Source organism: Nicotiana tomentosiformis, chromosome 6 (assembly GCF_000390325.3).
Source record: "Nicotiana tomentosiformis chromosome 6, ASM39032v3, whole genome shotgun sequence".
NCBI classification, from domain to species: Eukaryota; Viridiplantae; Streptophyta; class Magnoliopsida; order Solanales; family Solanaceae; genus Nicotiana; species Nicotiana tomentosiformis.
The window spans coordinates 50,806,731-50,827,702 of NC_090817.1; the positions used below are offsets into that span (position 1 = coordinate 50,806,731).

The window sequence follows — 20,972 nt, forward strand, 5'->3', positions numbered from 1 at the left end:
ATATACCTCACTAGCCTCACCATCATCAATAAATAAGGGAACACAACCCACATCAAGTATCACAATATATTAGCAAATAATAGAAACTGAGGTAAATATGTACAATAATTTCTATGACTGAGTACAAATAATGTGAGTATGAATAAAGCCTAAGCATGATCTCTAACATGAAGGCAGACAAGTTCAACAACAAGTAACTACGTAAACACAGATGATGGCCATGAGGCCTCACAGGACAGACCAAGTCTCAATCCCTCGAGGTATACACCCACACGCCCGTCACTTAGCATGGGTATCACCTCCAAACAGTCACACGATATCAAATTCTCCAGGTTTATACCCTCAAAGCCAGAGTTAAAACTGTTACTTACCTTAACAATGTAAAATCCTACTCCGGGATGCCCTTGTCTCTAGATTCGGTCTCCAAAAGCTCTGAATCTAACCAAAAATCAGAATACTACTATCAACATAGTCTAAAGAATCGAATTCCACAATAAAAACTACATAAATATGCCAAAAAAACTGAAATCGGCCAAAACTCGGCCCCCGGGCCCACGTCTCGAAATCAGTCAAAATAGCAGAATAATAAACCCCGTCCTCTCCCGAGTCTAACCATATAAAATTCATCAAAATCGGACTCTGTTTGTTCCCTCAAATCCTCACTTAAACTCTCCAAAACTCAAACCCTAACTCCCTCAATTTCACTTTGAAATCATCAATCAAATCCCAAAAACGAAGATGAATTTATGAAATATAACCAAAAGTGAGTAGAGAACACTTATCCCAATCCTTATGGTGAAAATCGCCCCCAAAATCGCCCAAATCCGAGCTCCCCAACTCAAAATATGACCGAATGAACTAACCCTCGTTTTATATATTTTTTTGTCAGCTATTCTACCTCGTTTTTCATGCCAAACGATCCCGAAACTTACTTTTTATGCTCCAATGGATTCCTTGTGAAATTCTAGTCAAGTTAGGCTTTTGAATCACTCAATTTGACCTTATAATGAATGAGATATGTTGGTTTTAATATTTGCAAATAGTGCAGATTTTTAATTACGAATTCAATGGCAATTTCGTAATTATTCTGAAAAATCTGGCAACCCAATTGTTTATTAAAATGACCATAAATTCCTCATACGATGCTCAAATTTGACGATTCTTTTTGCTATAACTCCAAAATTATGATACGGATCTAATGCTTCAATCAAAACAGAATTTGGAGCTCATTTTCTTAATGTGATATCATTTATGCTGGAAGAAACGACGTCGAAACATAAGAAAAACGAGCACAACGCAGACCAAACCTATTCGAAACTCACCCGAGGCCCTCGGGACCTCAACCAATAATTCCAACAAGTCATATATCACTACCTGAACTTAGTCGAACCTCCGGAATACCCAAAACAACACCAAAATACCAAATCTACCTCGAATTCAAGCCTAAGAACTTCTAAACTTTCAAAATTCGCCAACGATGCCAAAACCTATCAAACCACGTCCAAATGATCTCAAATTTTGCACACACATCACAAATGACACTACAAACCTACTCCAACTTCCGTAATTCTATTCCGACTCCGATACCTAATTTTCCATCGCCGACCAAAATCGCTAAATTTCTAACTTTTGCCAATTCAAGCCTAATTCTACCACGGACCTCCAAATTATATTCCGGCCACACTTCTAAATCTAAAATCACCCAATGAGTTCATTTATTCATAAGTCAACTTCCGGTTGATTTTTTCTAGCTTAGCTTTCTAACTAAGGGACTAAGTGTCTCATTTTACTTCAAAACTACTCCGGATCCAAACCTACCAACTCGATACAACTCAACACCGTTGAACAACACATAAAGAAGCAGGAATGGGGGAAACAAGGCTATAACTCTCAGAACAACTGGCCGGGTCGTTACAACGATCTATCTACACCTCTTTCCCTTAAAGAGAATTTTGAAAATCAAAATGATGCTAATCAAGGTTAGATGAAACTTTTATGATCTGTTGCATGTTAGTTTCAGTAAACTATTAGTAACAAGTATTAATTGTAAATGTTACAGAATCTTTTGAAGCTGCAAGGAAAGAAGATGGAGTGCAATCTCAAGATAAATATGCTGAAGGAACATACGATATGTCAACTCCGTCAGTTCTTAAAGAAATATCAGAAGATAGGGTAGACAACATAGGTATTAAGTTCTTTCTTTAAAAAATTAGATTATTTTGAACATATGATAGAGAAAGAAATAGTGGCAGAAGTATAATTATGTTCTTTCAGCTGCATTGGATGCTGGTTTGGATTTTATGGGAGTGTTTATATATTTATGTCTTGATGAAGTTGACTGGTGAATTTTTTCTTTGTTTCAACTGACTGGGATTTTTGATTTAAGGTCTGTTGAGTTAAGTTGATTTCTCTGTATGTATTAAAGCTGAAAATTTGGTATTCAAATTGATATGTTGAAGTTGATTTGTAGTCTTTAGAAACCTTGATCGACATCTGAATTCTAACTAGTGAAGCTCGGTAACTGGTTTTCCATTGCTGTCTCGCTACTGAGATTTTTGTGTGTGGATTTGAGAGTCAGAAATTCTGCCCCAATTTTGCCAGAAATATCTAATTGTTTTGATTATAAATTTATACCCAGTTTACTCTCAACAAGGCCGCATTCTGGCATGATTTGCTAATTTTTTTCCTTCTTAGTTATTGTAGTTTTGCTTGTAGAGCAAATTAAAAGTAAGGAAGATGGAGTGGAACATCAAGATGATGAAATTTCAAAAGAGAAAAGTGGAGGACAATCTCAAGACATAGAAAATACCCAAGGAACAAGCATAAGTGAGATTGTTTGCAGATGTGTAGAAGGAACATATGATATCTCTACACCTCTCTCTCTTAGAGACAATTTTGGAAGTCAAAATAATGCTAGTCAAGATAATGATTTAACTAGCATGATCTCGACAGTTGCAAAAGGTTAGACAGAGTTTTTTGCATCTTATACATGTTAGTTTTAGTCAAAAATTAGTAATAAGTACTAATTCTGTTAGCAAGATAAAGAAAATGCAATGGATGGAACAAGCATAAGCAATATCTCAACTCCATTGTCTGTTAAAGAAATACAAGAAGACAGGGTGGACAACACGGGTATTAAGTTCATTTCTTCAGGTGAAATTTCAAAAGTTAAGGATATTTTGGAGAATTGTGTCCTTAATATTAGATTCATACTTGAAATTGTCAGGACATTTCAAAAATTATGTCCTGATTTTTTGGTTCTTCATTTGACAATTTGCCCTAGAATTGAGGACTTGCAGCAAACTAATATATATGTAGTGTTGCTTGCAGAGCAAAACAAAAATACAGTCGTTAACCAATATACTAGGAAAAGGAAGAGAGATAGTATTGGTTTTGATGGTCCATCATTTGCTATTCTTACTCTTACTCTTCCGACTACACAAATGAGCATTGATGAGGGTTTTTCTATGGATGTTGAAGGAAATGTTGAAGAAGATCTTGGTCGAGGGAAAAAGAATAAGAAGCTTAGTTGGCAATTGAAATCTCCTTTGAACAGATAAACAAAAGAGGAACATCGATGTCGCACAATGAAAATACTACCGAGTATACGGGCTGGATAAAATTAAAATATACTCGTACATGTATTTTTCATTATGCCAAAGATGATAAAAAGTTATTGAAGAAATTCATTGGGTGGTTGGGCAAGGAGAAAAGGAAAGGTCGCAAAAAAGTGTAAGTCTCTAAATGTATTCATTATTTCTTAATTGCTTACATTTGTGTCTTGAACTTTTAATTTTAAATTCAGGACTAAGTGTCCTAAATTTTTGAGCTTCCAACTCTAAGTTCAGGACTAAGTGTCCTTAACTTTATGATTTCTAACTCTAACTTCAAGACCAAGTGTCCTTAATTTTTAAACTTCTACTCTAAGTTCAAAACCAAGTGTCCTTAACTTATGAGTTTGTTACTCTAAGTTCAGGACTAACTGTCCTTAATTTATGAGCTTCCAACTCTAAGTTCAGGACTACCTGTCCTTAATTTTTGAACTTCCAACTCTATCTTCAGGACCAAGTATCCTTAATTTTTGAACTTCCACTCTAAGTTCAGGATCAAGTGTTCTTAACTTATGAGCTTGGTACTCTAAGTTCATGACTAACTATCCTTAATTTATGAGCTTGTAAGTCTAAGTTAAGGACTACATGTCCTTAATTTTTGAACTTTCAACTCTAACTTGAGGACCAAGTGTCCTTAATTGAGGACTAACTTATAAGCTTTCTAACTTTAATATTATTTCAAATTTTCAGGGGACAAACTGATATATATGCTGAGGATAATGGTGTGAGAAAGAATCCATATAAATTGTACAATCAAAAATTCAGTAGCAAAATGTTCTTCCTTGAGCTTTCAGATAGTAGCTATGAACTTGATGATAAGGTTTGATAATTTACAAGGCATTTTCTTTCTTTCTTCTTAATTTATTATTTTTTAAATATTTATGACTGATGGGTTTTTTTTTTTTTTTTTTTATCTTTTTATGAAGCATATTGACATTGCCTTGTATTATTTGAGAAAGAAGGAATGCTATCACCCTTGCGCCCATCCATTTTATTGCACAACTACATATATAGTTTTTGATAACTATATGCTACATGTGTATGAGGATTTCAATGAAGATGCTTCAGATGAGTTTTGGTGTGGTGATAATCAATTGGTTCTCACACCATATGTGTGGGGTGACAATCGTAGATGTGGAATTGCTTGGACAGAGGTTGATAAAATCTTTTTTCCATGTCGGCTACCTTCAGCAGATAATGATGATGTGACACATTTTCTTTTGGGGGTATTGGATTTGAATAAGAAAAAGATTGATGTGTACGATTCCATATATATTGAACCATATGATGGTGGATTGAAACACATTAAAATGTATGCGCGCATGATTCCCCACTTGCTAAAGTTCTCATAGTTTGAGAAAAATCATAAGTCTTTTGGAAATGCATTCAATAAATTTGACATTCAGTGGCAAAGATCACCGAAACAAACTGGATCGTAAGTGTTGTCATTTGCTATATAATTTATATGTACTTTAGATTTATTTATTAAAGATATTGTTTAATTAACTCTCTATGCTAACGTTCTTTTTAGGACTGATTGTGGTGCATTCCTAATCAAGTATGTCGAGTTGTTGATGATGGAAAAGGATGTGGAGAAATTCCAACCTGAGGACATATCAAACTTCAGAAAAGAACTTGCAGCAAATCTTTAGGCATATGGAGAATGGAAAAGAAATTCTGGTTATGAAACACAACTGGAAAAAGTCGGCTACGACTATGATAGTGAAAATGAAACTTCTTGCCCGAAGGAGCTGTGGTGTAGTCGTATAGAAAGCCACCTGTAGTGGAATTGCTAGTAGTATATTTCTGAATTGTCCTATAAATTGTTCATAAGCAACTTTATTTTGTTTGCATAGCATAATATTTTGGTCGCAACTTTGGCAAATAACAGTTTTAGCAGTAATATGAAGGCATCATGTTATTAACTTCTCTCTTTATATATATTGTTGCTGGTCAATATGAGCTTTTTGAATTTTTAATTACTCAAACTGGTCAATGTGTCCCAGTTGAGTAGTTACTGTCTACTCAACTGTCCCAGTTCAGAAGTTCTGCCTAGTTTTATTGAAATCTGCAGCTTGATAATTGATAATTTCATTAGTCTAATTTGGTTCTTTCTGTTAACTACTGGTATGTCCATTTTTGCACAGTTTTAAACTGCCAATATTTGATTAAATTGTCCAGAAGTTTTTCAGATTCCGTCCAGTTATTGTTGATTTGCACAGTCTTGCAAATCTGTAGAGCTATTGCAAAAGATTCCTATATGTTTTCAAGATGGAATAGACAAAGCAACACACATCGATTATTGTAGGACTTCAGGACATAATGTTCATAAATGTCCTAATTTGTTGAAGGATGAAAATAATATTTAGGACATCCTGAACTTCTGGAAATCTAGACACTAAACTGAGATTACCAAAAGTTAAGGACATTTTAGAACTTTATGTCCTTAATATTAGATTCATACTTCAAACTTTCAGGACGTTTCAAAAAATTATATCCTGAAGTTTACTTGTTCCAATCTCATTTTAAAAATAAGATGTAGCAAGCTGCAGGCATCAAGTTTTATAAAGAAACAAAGAGCACGTAAGCACAAAGAAACTTTGAAAATTCAGGATATTTTTTATATAACCATCTGCTAAAGTTTACTTACTCAAATAAAAACAATCTAAATGAATCCAATTTATATCAAACACTTAAAAGACTAGATAAAAATAAGTGGATATATCTATAATTCTCTATGCTTCCTTGAAAATGGGTGGACTGCTGGAGAATATATACAAGATGTTCTATTAAGACTAATTCTTCTGCAACGACCACATTTGAATATTATTTTTGATGATTCGGTAGCTGGAATATGCCTTTTCTTCTGCCTTCTACCTGGCGGGACCTTGAAATCTTGAGGTTTAATAATTTGTGACTTAACACTCTCTGGTACAATCAAAGAATCCGTATGTCCTACAGGATGTATTTGTCTTTCATATATTTTCAGCCAAGATTCCTTTAAGTACCAGTCTGAGTAGAAATTGGACTTCTTGATGTTTCTCTTCTCAATAGCTGCAATTGCATGTATACATAGTAATTCATCAAATTAAAACTGAAAACAATCACATATTCTTTTGTTTAAGTCCACCAAGAAAGTATTTCCTTCTTCCTCAACTCTAGAACGCCATGAATCAACAGGGAAGACCTTCGAAGTTGAAAAATTATATGTTAGTACATTATGTTAAATTATCATTAAAATAATAAGCTAAAGTAAGAACATAATACTTACATTTAAAGTAAAAGCTAAATCTATCTTTTTCTTCAATTCCTCTTCTACCCAACATGAAACATCATAAAAAGTTCCTTCCGCTTCATTTCTTCTTTCATAAAACCAACGTTGTAGCTTCACTTGGATGAAATCCATCATTCTCAATATAGGCAGCTCCCTTGCTTCTAATAGCACAGAATTCATTGACTCAACTATGTTTGTTGTGAGCATGTCATATCTTCGTCGTGGATAACAAGAACGCGCCCACCTTTCCGGTGGTTCTTCCATCAAGTAGTCAAAAGTCTTCTTATCAACTTTTGCTATATCTGACATGTATAGATCAAATTCTTTATGTCTGTATACTCTTGTAGCACTTTGAAAAAGTTTTATGACCTCACTTTTCACTTTCCTTCGCTTTAGGTTCTGCTCCAAATGATAGATACAAATCCCATGGTGGCTTTCAGGATATATCTTTGCGATACCATATGCAATAGATTGATGCCTATCTGATAAAAATATTAAATTATCACGGCTCCCAATTGCATTGTGAAGCTCACTAAAGTACCACTCATATGAGTTGTTATTTTCAGATTCTGCAATCCCAAAGGCTAGTGGGAATATTTGATTATTTGTATTTTTTTAACCGGAATTCATTAAAACACCACGATATTTTGACTTCAAAAAAATTACATCAACAGCAATCACCGGTCTACAATGATTCCAATCAACTATTGATGATCCATATGCATAAAATATATAAGAAAAACTGAAAATACAGTTTAACAACAAAAGGTAAAAATACATGTCACGACCCAAACCTGGGAAGGCGTGGCTGGCACCCAGTGCCAAACTGGCCCGAGCGAACCACTCTGTAACTCTTTTTTTTTTAACTATCATGGGTCAACATGGCCACAACTCATAATGTATAACTATAAGTGGGAACATACTGTATCAATGAACCATCTTTCCTAAAACATGAATACATATGGGTCGTCAAGGCCTCTGACATACTGTACAAAATGAACCTCTGTCTACAAAGCCTCTAAGATTATTTGCCATCAAATGGGACAGGGTACCGGCCTACCCATAAATCTGTAGCAAAACTCTGACACGATGACTTATAGACTCGGCTGCACTCCGAATGAGATGGAGTCTTACCGATCCTTCACTGAATGCCAATCCCGTCTACTATGAGGACTCGTCAAATTGATTATCTATACCTACAAGCATGAATGCATAGTCCCCAACAAAAGGACGTCAGTACGAATAATGTACCGAGTATGTAAGGCGGAACTGAAATATAACAATAAGTCAATATTAATTAAAGACATATAAGAATCAACCTGAATCTCTAAAGTGCCACCGTATATGCATACTTATTATACTCATATATATATACAATGCTTCTCTTTGAGACTATTATCCATATCGTATGATGCATGATTGCCCAACTGATCAGTGGTAATTGCCCGACCTGCCGTAGCGCGGTGGTAAATGCATGACTGCCCGACCGACCGTAGCTCGGTGGTAAATATATAACTGCCCAACCGGCCGTAGCTCGGTGGTAAATGCATGACTGCCCGACCGGCCGTAGCTCGGTGGTAAATGTGTAACTGCCCAAACGGTGGTAAATAATGACACATAGCTGCCCAACCGGTAGTAACTGCCCGACCGGCCGTAGCACGGTGGTAAATGCATGAAGATGCGTGTACATATATCACTATATTATAAACATTAACATCTCTATCATATACCTCATTAGGGACTTAGGGACATACTTAGACATGTTTGAATATCATTTTACAGGAATAACTAACATAGACATCCTTAACTGCTAAAAGTAGAAATACTTATGAAATAGCATTACGTTTACGTATCGTTACTTGGATCATGCCAAAAGAAAAGAAGGGATAGCCTTAACTTACCTGAGCCGATTCTCTTAATAATCCCTCTAACACCCGTCTTTTGTGATAAAACACGTGATGGCGGTCGAAACAGGGGAAAATCCGTATGATATTCTTGAGAAAGATTGTACTGTATTCCGTTAGAATCGCAAATCCCATGTTGCTACAGTATTAAGCAATTTCATATGAATTGTTGAAGCAAATCACGTTGCTATTGCAAAATTAAGCTCTTTATTGGTGATCTTTGAGACCTGTGGTAAACTTTATGATGATAATATCAAATACAACTGGATATAAAGCTTCCAAATAGAACTCTCACGGATCCTCCATTGTAATATATCCTAAGAATCATGACTGGCTAATAGGTAACTTGAGCTTTTAGGAATCATTTTCTTTTGAAATAATCATGCAGCATACCTCCTCCACTTTTCCAGCAAATTCTTAAAAGGAAAAACCACTAGAAATTATTGCATGCTCATATACCAGAAATAAACAGATCTCTGTTTGCTCTACATAACTCAAGTTTCCTTACATCAGAAAAGGAACAGATGTTTCTTTTCCCAATTAGAATCCAAGATGCTTCAGAGCAATACAACCTCTAATGCTAAATTATCTAGCCGTACATATACAAAGAAGCAATAAATAACAGATAAACTCCATCTCCATTTTTTTTTTAAAAATAAAGAGATTTTCTTAATAACATCTTTTAACAAAAAAAGAGATAAGGTGTATATATCCTTAAAAGGGTGCCACCTCCCAATCATAACTTAAGAGTCACAATCTTGAAATGGGGCTGCCACGTTGGGGAAGTTTGAGGCTTATCCAAAGTCTTTATTTAATCGCCCAACAATTTCTTAATTAACTAGTTAATCTCTCACTAACCAATAATTAATCAATTATCCGTGGTACCATATAAAATTAATATATACACTATTATTTCATTAAATATCCATGTAAAAAAATAAACATATTTTCTCAACTTCTAATTTTTCTAATCTCATATAAAGAGTAAAAATTTTCGTACGCTTAATTCTTAAAATGGTAAAAAGATAACCTTCTTTTCTAGTGAGAAAATAATTTCTATCTTTACAATAAAGAAAATCTCATAAACTTTCTCATATTATGTGTATAATTTAAAGCATATTCGAAAGTAGTAATATTAATAACTATATAAAATCATATTTTTCAAACCTTTTTTTTTTACAAGAATGTTCCATTCAAAATACCATATCAAATGTATATAACGGTATCAATATTGTTAAACTTACGGGGTCTTATAATAATATAGTCACAAATCCTCTATAACCTCATGAATGGTCTTAATCCCTTCAAACTCATATGGATTACTAAGACTCATCCTAATATTAAAGTACGGGATGTAACAATACAGGACACCATGTCTTTAACATTTACACTGCACACATCAAAGTTAAGGACATGGTGTCCTTAATATTTACACTGCACACATCAAAGTTAAGGACACCATGTCCTTAACATTTACAATGCACACATCAAAGTTAAGAACACCATATCCTTAATATTTACACTGCACACATCAAAGTTAAGTTAAGGACACCATGTCCTTAACATTTACACTGCACACAACAAAGTTAAGGATACCATTTCCAAAATATTCACAGTGCAAACATCAAAGTTAAGAACACCATGTCTTTAACATTTACACATGCACACATCAAAGTTAAGGACACCATGTCCTTAATATTTACAATGCACACTTCAAAGTTAAGGATACCATGTCCTTAATATTTACACTGCACACATCAGAGTTAAGTTAATGACACCATGTCCTTAACATTTACACTGCACACATCAAAGTTAAGGACACCATGTCCTAAATATTTACAGTACAAACATCAAAGTTAAGGATACCATGTCCTTAACATTTACAATGTACGCATCAAAGTTAAGGATATCATGTCCGTAACATTTACACCGCACACATCAAAGTTAAGTTAAGGATATAATGTCCTTAACATTTACACTGCACACAACCACACAACAAAGTTAAGGACACCATGTCCAAAATATTTACAGTGCAAACATCAAAATTAAGGATACCATATCCTTAACATTTACACTGCACACATCAAAGTTATGGACACCATGTCCTTAACATTTTACACCGCACAAATCCTGAAATCTAACTTTCTTTTGGAATATTTATCTTGGGATTACTGAAATATGAGTTGTGATTTCATGTTTAAGGAAAGAAAAGAATAGACAGGCTTATCATTTCTCTTCTGTTGTTTTTAATTAATTTTGTCATTTGTGGAAGCAAGAGCAGATTTAGAATGGACTATTGAAAAATGTTTGTTGTTTTTTGGGTATAATTCCGTTCTTCTTATGATGATCTTCAACCTCTTTTCCCGACAACATTAGTGTGATCAATATTAATGGCCCAACTATTGTGATAGACAAGATATAAATTTCTTATTTTGTTATAATTAACTCTATCTTTTTTATACATTTAACTCTTTGTGCTCCGTCTAATTGTCTTTTTGTTCGATATACATTTGTAGAAACCTTTGGCGTTATTCCTTTCCTTGAAAATTCCGAAATTGATTAGTTCCTGTCTGGTCATAGATTTTGAAAGTTTTTTTTAAATTTTATTTTCAAATATCTGTTCGTTTGTAGATTTTAATCATTTTTTTGACAGATTTTGAAAACAAAATCTTCAAATCCCAAAAATAACTCTAGAGTAGTTTTTGAAATTTTCTACTCACAAATTTAAATTCTTTTCAAGTAAAATGCATGTCCAAACACAATTTCAAGTTTCAAAAATTATTTTTTATCTCATCTTTAAAAACTCATTTTTTTCAAGTTTCAACCAAATATATAAACGCTAGCTAGATCATTTGTTTCAGTTTCGCGTCGAATAAATCAAAAACTAAATTTGTTATAGTAATAAAATTATACTCCCTCTGATTCATATTATTTGATGTTTTTGCTTTTGGGTACATCTCTTAAAAAACTACCTCTTAGAAATTAAGATGCATTTTGACTACATTACCGTAATTAAATTTGTATCTTTCTACGTTGATAGGTGTAAAGAGTATAGTGATTTGTATTTTTTATGTTCGAAACATAAAATTGATACTTTTTTATTATGTAAAACACAACTTATTAAAAGGTAAAAACACTAAATTAAATAATTTGGGCCGGAGGGAGAAAAGAAGAAGCCAAAAGAAATGGCTTTCTTACTAGTACCACATTCACATTCTTGTTAAAGTACGGCAACAATAACATACCAAGTGTAGTTCCAGCAAGTTGGGTCCGGGGAAGGTAATGCGTACGTAGACCTTATCCCTACCTTGAAAAACTAGAGAGATCATTTCCAATAGATCCTCGGCTCAAGAAACGCATAATCACAACAAATAGGATAAGAAAATACGACAAAGGAGAATCCATGTAAAGAGAAACAGTAAACATAGTCAGAAAAAAGATAACCGAAACAAAAGAAATATCATATAGTATTAGAAATTTAAGAAATAAAATGCGAGAATTCACTAGTACTACAGGTATAGAAAAACAATACATGTACGAAAAAGAATTATGCTTGATGATTGTATAACCTACTATCCTAATCTTCAATCTTCAATCTCCACGCCCTCCTGTCAAGGGTCATGTCCTCAGCAAGCTGAAGATGTGTCATGTCCTGCTTAATCACCTCTCCCCAATACACTAATACTACAGGTATAGAAAAGCAATTCAGGTACGAAAAAGAATTATGCTTGATGATTGTCTAATCTACTATCCTAATCTTCAATCTCCACACCCTCCTATCAAGGGTCATGCACTTAGCAAACTGAAGTTGTATCATGTCCAGCCTAATCACCTCTCCCCAATACTTCTTCGGCCTACCTCTATCTCTCATTGGCCCCACCATAGCCAGCCTCTCACGCCTCTTTACTGGGGCATCTATGTCTCTCCTCCTCACATGCCCGAACCATCTCAGCCGCGCTTCTCGCATCTTGTCTACCACAGATGTCACTCTCACCTTATCCCGAATATCTTCATTCTTAATCATATCTCTCCTAGTATACCCATATATCTATCTCATCATTTTCATTTCCGCTACTTTCATCTTCTACACATGAGAGGTCTTAACTGGCCAAGACTCCACCCCACACAACATATTTGGTCTAACAACCACTATCTATAACTTACCTTTAAGTCTCATTGGCACTTTCTTATCCCACAAGACGCCGGACACTTTGTTGCGTAAAAATTAAAAGAGAAAAAAAAAGACAAACTCTATTTTAAACTTTAGTATTCATCTGTATCCCTTCAAAGTTTTAGCATACTCGAAATAGCAGATCTAATGGTAGGAACAAGCAGTGGCAGGGACACAAATTTCGTTAAGAGAGTACAAAAATGGCTCTTTTCTATTAATAGGATGGAACAATTTATATAAGAATTCATTTATATATACATGTATAGTTTTTTGCTATATCATTAGCTCGAAGTGCGGTAATCCCAAACGGATGTGCTCAGCCCGGTAACTAGTAAATTACTCCGCTCTTGAATTGAAGTGATGAGGTCTGGAAAGAGAGAAGTAGTGCTTCTATCGACTAATGAAACCCTTCCAAAATCGGGGCAACTTAAGAATGGAGAACTACAGCTCAGATTCAACATAAGGAACAAATAGAAAAGGTGGCTGACCAAGCACGGAAAATGATGTTGACTAGTTAGCAAAACTCACATTTATCTGCCCAAACTTCGGGTAGATGTTTGCCATGTCGTAACCAAATTCAATTCGAATCAAGCAGTAAAGTTCAGAGAGATTGACTCTGTGTTCCTATGAGTTAAACGTGAGTTACTACTCAGAAAAGCTAAATAAGAAAACCGTTTTATGGGCCAACCAAGAAAAAAAGCAAACGCCCATCCCTGTTTATACTTGACCATGATGTCATCCCATTGTAACCTCACCCTTTGGTAACGCCCAGATGAACCAACTCTGACTAGTACCTTACGCTGATTGAGTTGAAATTTGCAATGGAGATGAAGGAAGTTCGCTTTCTGAAAACAAGTTGTCAACTTTTGCATAATAACAGTTTCCACTTTTAAATTGCCAGGGAAAGCTCAGCGCACTTACAAGATGGCTTGGCTGAAGCATAACCTGTTTCCATTCATGAAAACAAAGCCAGCGTCAACTGTTTTTCTTTTTTGTTCCTCTTTTCATTTCTAAAGTAAGAACAACAATAAAACTAAATAGTAACATAGATATATCAAATGAAATTGCAGAAACTGTCTGCATCGATACTCTCAAGCCTAAGGATCAAAGTACACCCCTTCGTAGTACTTCATGTTATACAAGCCAATACGAAACATTTTAATTAAAGCACACATTCTCATTGACTAAACGAGAGCATGTTATCCAAACAGCAATCATAATGGTCACCCTTCGTCATCCAGTATCATTCCGACATTGACATAAATAACATCAATGAGATGAAGGATGAAAACCATATATAACACAACAAAAGGAAGTTAAAAAACGAATAGACAAGTGCAACAGTGAAGACACATATTGCTGAAGCTAATGGCAGGGCTGCAGGACTGATTGTTTTATTTCTTTTAGATATAGAGTCTTATAATGATATACTAGTGTAAATTTGCAATAGCAACAGATTTTGGAGCCTTTAGTTTAAGCTACATAACGTGGATGTAACAGACAGGCCAACCGTAAAAAACTAAAATCATGTCATACTTCATAGGCATAAATTGGCTGTTATAATAAAGCTCATTTCATAAACAAACTGCAATCCAGGTTATTGATTCAGGTTTCTTTCATTTGCTTTATATCTAACAGCTATATGCAGTTAGTTAGCATAAGAGATCAATCCATCAAGAAGATTTCATTCTTTCCTTTTCCTCTTCTTTTTATTTGAATCTTTTTTGTTTCCTCTTCTTTTCATTTTCACAATGTTTCTTGTATTTACCAGCATTAGACATGAAGGAGAAGGGTTGGTTTCAGATCTTAAAGGTCACAGGATAAAGGTGTAGGATAAAGGTCTACAGACTAACAAGGAACTTTGTAGGCCTCTCATGGGAATCAGATGAGGAAAGGGCAAGAGACAGATATCTTGTAAATTAAACCGGGATAGCAGGAGGAAAGTGAACCATGTTATAAGGAAAATCGTCATAAAAGAAGGAAAGAAATGAACAAAGAGAATGAACTTCAAACATAGGAATGCACTATTAACTATGGCGGCAAAGAAACCATCAAAGGGTGTGGTGGAATGGTAAAGGTACCTTGATCCTTAATCGGAGTTCTCGAGTTCTAGCCCCGGGAATAGAGTCCTCTTTTGGTAGGGAGCGCTAAAACCTCAATAGTGGGTTTTCTATGGCACAAATCCAAATTAGTTGGCCTTGCGGGTTGCAGACACCGATGATTAAACCCACAAAAAAAGAACACACACAAAAAAAAAAACTATGACGGCAAAGAAGCTAATGGAAAATTAAATTCAGGAAAAGAAATTGGTTTAAGATAGGTTGGTCTATCATATATTTATGTAGAACAGGAGGCATAACAAGAGCTCATTACAATTTCTCTCACGCATAACAGCTCACAGAACAAATAGGAGTAATGCACAGGCTGTTTTTGGACAAGTCAAAAGGTTTCATTAGATATCATGGTAACTACAACCAGGGGCAAATGGTAATCCCTGGAATAAAATAAGACACTTGCCACTTGAAACTCCAAATGGAAAAATAACATTAGATTGAGAACACAACCAATTAAAAGAGGAGAAAAACAAGAGGAAGAGGTTGACTCGTGGGTCTTAGGTATTCACCATAACATTGATTTCGTTCTATTTGTTTTAGTGAAGATATAACAAACACCATATTAAGTAAAATATTGAAGAGGATAGAACAAATCAAAAACTAGTTATATTTCAGAAAAAAAAAAAAAAAAAAGAGAGATAAAACATTTGTGTGCCGAACTTGCAGCTAAGGCACCAAGAAATCAAACAAAGGCCTCCCCAAAAACTTAAAAAAAAAATTGCCCATCATTGGATAATCGGTTTTTGAATGAAAACGGGAACCCATTTTACCATCAGAATATATATGTCATCAGACCTCAAACCACGTTCCCTTATATTTACCAGATAACTAATTGTTATAGGCAAATGAAACTTGAAGACAAATTTAACAATCGAAAGAAGAAACATGTAATAAAAAATATCATCACTGATTCCAGAATGCAAAAACTTAAAAAGGGGAAAATACCAAATGGAATCTCTCATATTATTCTGCTACAAAACAAAATTCTCATCATGATCTGTCAGATAATTTGTTTCAGAAACTCTCACCTAAAACTTCTGGCAAAGTTACAGGAATCAGGTAGCAATGGCTGTCTTTTTCTTGGCTTTCTTGCTGTCAAGAGTTGTATCCTTTCCGATGATCATTCTTTTTAGAATATCTGCTTGCTTTGTGTTTCCCTCTTGATTGAGGCTCTTAATCAACTCCTCACAACTCTTGTGATCTTTAACTCCTCCTTTTTCCATCATCTTGCACAACATAGAATAAGCATTAAGTGTCTTCCCAGCAGCTACAAGAGAATCCAGCACCTTATCATAGCTTGAAAAGTCTATGGTACAATCTCTCTCTAAACCAAAATCTAACAGCTTTAGAGCAGCAGCTGTTTTTCCTTTGTCACATAAAGCGGACAAGAGAGCGTCAATATCAGGTGAGAGACCACTGTGTAACAACAATTCAATTCTTCCAAGGGCCTCCTCAACATGGCCCCTCATTAGGAGGGCTTCCAACATAGTAGAAATTAAATCCATGTGTTGTTTCACTCCCTTATCCAACATAATCTTCATCACTCGACTTGCTGTTTGAACCCTTCCATCTCCCATCAGGCTCTCCATCACTGATCTATACAACAATGAGTCGGGTTCATGTCCCTGTTCAAGCATATTGTCCAAAGCAGTTTTAGCATCAGCAGGCTCCCCTTTCTTCAGATAGCTCTCAACAAGTGCCTTGTGAGCAATACCATCAGAAAGAACCTTTCTCCTGCCCATGATCTTCAAAAGTTCAAAGGCCGAATCAGGAGCCCCTTCTCTTGAGTGCCCACACACAAGATTGTTAAAGGCAACAGGATCTTGAATCCCAATTTTCATCAACTGTCTAAATAGAGTTTCAGCCTTACTTGTCTGGCCATTATTGCATAGGTAATCAATAATCAGATTATATGCACTTGGTTCCATAGGCAAACTACTCAAGATGATTTCTTTCTCAATAAGCTTATCCAACAATTTGACAGCTCGATCGTAGACACCAGCCTTGCAGAAATTCTCAATTAAGATACCATAATGCCCAGCCTCGGTGGGAACACTCAACCTGATCATAGCTTTCAGAACATCAGTTGCAGCATCTAAATCACCTGCCTCACACTGTCCAGAGATTAATCTTATGAATACAGAGTTATCCTTTGGTGCAATATACTTCTCTTCCATCTCCTTCAAAATCATCCTAGCTTCAGACATTTTCCGTCCCTCACATAGACTAGGCAACAGTGTTGAGTACGTAATGGCATTCGGTTTAATACCAAAACTCTTCATCTCTTCAAACAATCTCAATGCATCATCTACTCGCCCAACCAAACTATATCCTTTTATCAGGGTGGTATAACTGATCACATTCGGTGCTATATTCCTCGCCTTCATTTCCACAAAGTACTTCTCGGCCTCTTCAATTTTCTTAGCCCGGTTATAGCCATTAATCATAGTATTATAAGTCACTACATCAGGAATAATCTCCCTACTCTTCATAGCCTCAAAGAACCTAATCGCAGTATCCAACTTAGACGATAAAAAGAAACCCCAAATCAGCAGATTATACGTATGTCTAGTCGGCTCAATACCCTCACTAACCATCTTATTGAAATACCTCTTGGCCATCATATATCGCCCTCGACGCGTTATCACATTAAACAAAGCATTATACGATTTAACGGTCCTTTCAACACCTAACTCTTCCATTTTCTGAAACAACTTGACACTCTCTTGAACAATCCCAGCTTTACCATAACTATCAATCATCAAAACCCATAAATCCTCATCCCAATCAACACCTTTATTAGGCATATCAAGAAGTATACACCTAGCATGATTAAGCTTCTCAGATCTACCAAGAATTTGAATAATCTTGAAATGGGTTTCTCTGTCATGCCTAAAAAGACCGGATCTTTCGACCCATCTAAAGAACTGTAACGCGTGTTCAGAGTTTTTTGCATTGTGTAACACATTGTAAACAAGTTCATGGTCAAATGAAGGAACAAGATTCCTAATGGAGTTCTGAAGGCGTGTAGTCCACACGCGAGTAGACATCATTCTGCAAATGAGATCTTCTACTTTTTCTGGGGTTTTAGCATTGTGAGTTGTCGGAATTCGGGTGCTTGGGTCCGGGTTGTTGAGGGATTCGGAGCAGTAGAAGAAGGATGTTGATCTTGGTGAAATAGAGGAGAGTTTTTTGGGTTTGAAACGACACAGAGAAGCCATTTTTGCTGATCTGCTGTTGTGTGATTGAGAAGCGGCTCTAGGGTTAAGGCAGGTGAAGTCATTGCGTTAGGTACCTATTTAAGGCCATATATATATATATATATATATATATATATATATATATATATATATATATATATATATGATATATATTGTTATGAAAATATTATATTGTGTATGTCTATTCATTACTCCGCTATACATAATCTTTCTGAAGATTATCCATTTAGTACTCTGTTAAAATTTATCTACAAGCAGCTGATGCAGTCAAGTTGCAAGCAACTCAATGAAATAATTTGCAGCAGCTTCTTATTAAACAGACAGGTTGCAAGCAGCTCATGCAGACAGCTTACAAGCAGTTGATACAGGCACGTTGCAAGCAACTCAATGAAATGATTTGCAGCAACTTCTTATTAACACAGGCAGGTTGCAAGCAGCTCATGCAGATAGCTTACAAGCAGCTAAAGAAAAGCCTTGCAGCTGCTTCCTGAAAAGCCTCGCAGCTACTTCCTTTCTTTTATAAATAGATGAGTTTTCAGTTCATTATGAACATAACTTTGAAAGTTGAATAAAATATCAATCTCTCTCTATACTTGTTTTCAGTTTATTTCTTTTATAGTCTTTATTTTATAACACGTTATCAGCACGAGATTATGTCATTTTGAGCACTTACATCGATTTTAATTTCTATTTTAGTGTTCATCTCCGATGTAAGGCGACACTCATGTCCGTGGTCAGATCTTGTTCATTCTGAGCATCATAAGGCAGATTATATCCTTGAGGTGGTTAGTTTTTCTTCTTAGCAGTAGTGATGTAGATATTACTTACATATGGAGTGGCCAAATTTGCGTAATTTAATTTGAATCTTTTGCTTATATTTTAATATCTTTATCATCGCTTGCTTGGTTATATGTTACGTATACATTACCTATTTTGGTATTTGTTTTCATCCTTGTTATTTTAATAAAGGATTACAAAGTGGATAACATTGTTAGATCCACTTAAGCTCTAGCAGAATTTGCAAGAAATATACAACCACCAGAAGTGGTTATATTTTGTATATCTCATTGTAACTAAATTTTGTTAACCACCAGAAGTGGTATATGCCTATGACCACCAGAAGTGATAATTTAGGTTTTCTATGGTTACAATTAAAGATAAGCTAGAGAAATATTCTCTATATTACATGCACGCCTCGATTTGCTCCTGAAGTAGTAAATATTTTAAAAGAGGTTGAAGCATCACAATTTGATGTGATTAATGCGCGTTCAGATAATTATGTTCGATTTCCTGAAGGATGAGAATTTTTGATAAATATTAATCTATTTCCTGAAGTGAATGTGATAATATTAATAAAGTCGTAAATATGAACGCGCTCTTATTGTAAATATATTACAATTCACCTCCAGAAGAGTTAATATTATTGAGAGAATATATACTCAATATTTCGTATTTTGAATTTGCTCCTGAAAAAGTAACACAATTGAAATTTCCTCCTGAAGTAGGAAAATATTTTGAAGCAGTGTCTTTATGTGCTTAAACAAAATAATGAGCTATTCAAAGTTATTTTTGAAGCACATTTTCATTCCCTGGAGTGAATGAAGAAATACCACAACTCACCTCCTGAAGAGGTAAAATAATAGAGAATATAAATATTATTTTTGTAGCATAAAGATCATTGCCACATGTACTTGTTGTACGTAAAATATCTTGGATAATTTTATTAAGTATATTCTAAGGCAAAAGCATTCTTGTAGAATGCTTTCTACTACAACCACATTAATATATTATGGTTAGTTATTGAGTTCCCCGAAGGAAATAACAACTCGTGTATCTTTCCTTAAAAGATGCAATGACTATGTGGTTGTTGTATTGATAAAAAATATTCAGATGTTAATGATATTTCTCCTTGAAAGAGATATTTGTCACAAAGTTAGTGGTAGAAATATTAAAATTCTTAATTTTCGTCATTTATAAATTTAGAATTAGCTTTATATTGTTTATTTGATTATGATTTTCTCTCATGACACCAGAAGTGTGTGAGCAATATTTGGTAGTACAACAAAAGCTACTGAAGAGCTAACTGTTTGTCTAGAAGACACATGACACAAGTAGTGTCTGAATAATATTTGATTGTGGACAATAAATGGAAGGCTCCCGAAGAGCTTATTTGTCATTATTGTGGTCAAAACATATGTTATGATAAACCGAAGTTTACTAATAAATATGACTATCATACTGAGACTACAAATGATTGAAAGATTGAAAATTTTCATGTTTTCACAATCATATGGGGTAAATATGTATGTGAGAATATACGTGCCTTATTCTTCAAATTTGTACTACATCATGTATCACAATATACCAGAAGTTTACTAATGCGAAAGCAGTCACAGTAAATCAGAAATTTACTGATGTAAAAGTTTATGCCATAGTAAACCAGAAGTTTACTTAGAGATAGCACATGCCATAATAAACTTGAAGTTTTTATTTGCCATTTTTAAATGAGCTATTTGAGAATTCAGATAAGCATATACTGAAGAACTAGAAGATTCTTCAAGAATTCTCTTGTGTTGCTTGTTCTCATAATAACTTGATTATACCAGCTAAAGTTGGGACTAAAATCCCCGAATTCTGGAATATATAAAAGGTGAATATGGGCTCATTCACATATCAT

General features: G+C 34.8%; 2 protein-coding genes across 2 annotated transcripts; both read right to left on the reverse strand.

Moving 5' to 3' along the window:
• Positions 1 to 6,382: 6,382 nt before the first annotated feature.
• Positions 6,383 to 8,927, reverse strand: LOC104120807 (uncharacterized). Its single transcript, XM_009632649.4, has 3 exons — positions 8,787 to 8,927; positions 6,883 to 7,367; positions 6,383 to 6,798 (listed from the first exon to the last, which is right to left on the reverse strand). Exons 2-3 carry the CDS (start codon positions 7,192 to 7,194, stop codon positions 6,700 to 6,702), a joined length of 411 nt encoding a protein of 136 aa, XP_009630944.1. The 5' UTR covers positions 7,195 to 7,367; positions 8,787 to 8,927; the 3' UTR covers positions 6,383 to 6,699.
• A 4,517-nt stretch (positions 8,928 to 13,444) lies between these two features.
• LOC104120806 (large ribosomal subunit protein mL102 (rPPR5)) lies at positions 13,445 to 18,370 on the reverse strand. The gene is made up of 2 exons (XM_009632648.4): positions 16,103 to 18,370; positions 13,445 to 13,905 (listed from the first exon to the last, which is right to left on the reverse strand). The coding sequence occupies exon 1, from the start codon at positions 18,293 to 18,295 to the stop codon at positions 16,130 to 16,132; it is 2,166 nt and encodes a 721-aa protein (XP_009630943.1). The 5' UTR covers positions 18,296 to 18,370; the 3' UTR covers positions 13,445 to 13,905; positions 16,103 to 16,129.
• Positions 18,371 to 20,972: the final 2,602 nt, after the last annotated feature.

Excerpts from the sequence above, each read along its gene's own strand:
- LOC104120806 (XM_009632648.4), bottom strand. The coding sequence starts at position 18,295 with ATGGCTTCTCTGTGTCGTTTCAAACCCAAAAAACTCTCCTCTATTTCA.
- LOC104120807 (XM_009632649.4), bottom strand. The coding sequence starts at position 7,194 with ATGTCAGATATAGCAAAAGTTGATAAGAAGACTTTTGACTACTTGATG. Across the intron at positions 6,799-6,882 it reads ATTTAGCTTTTACTTTAAAT|GTCTTCCCTGTTGATTCATG; the intron begins GTAAGTATTATG and ends TCAACTTCGAAG.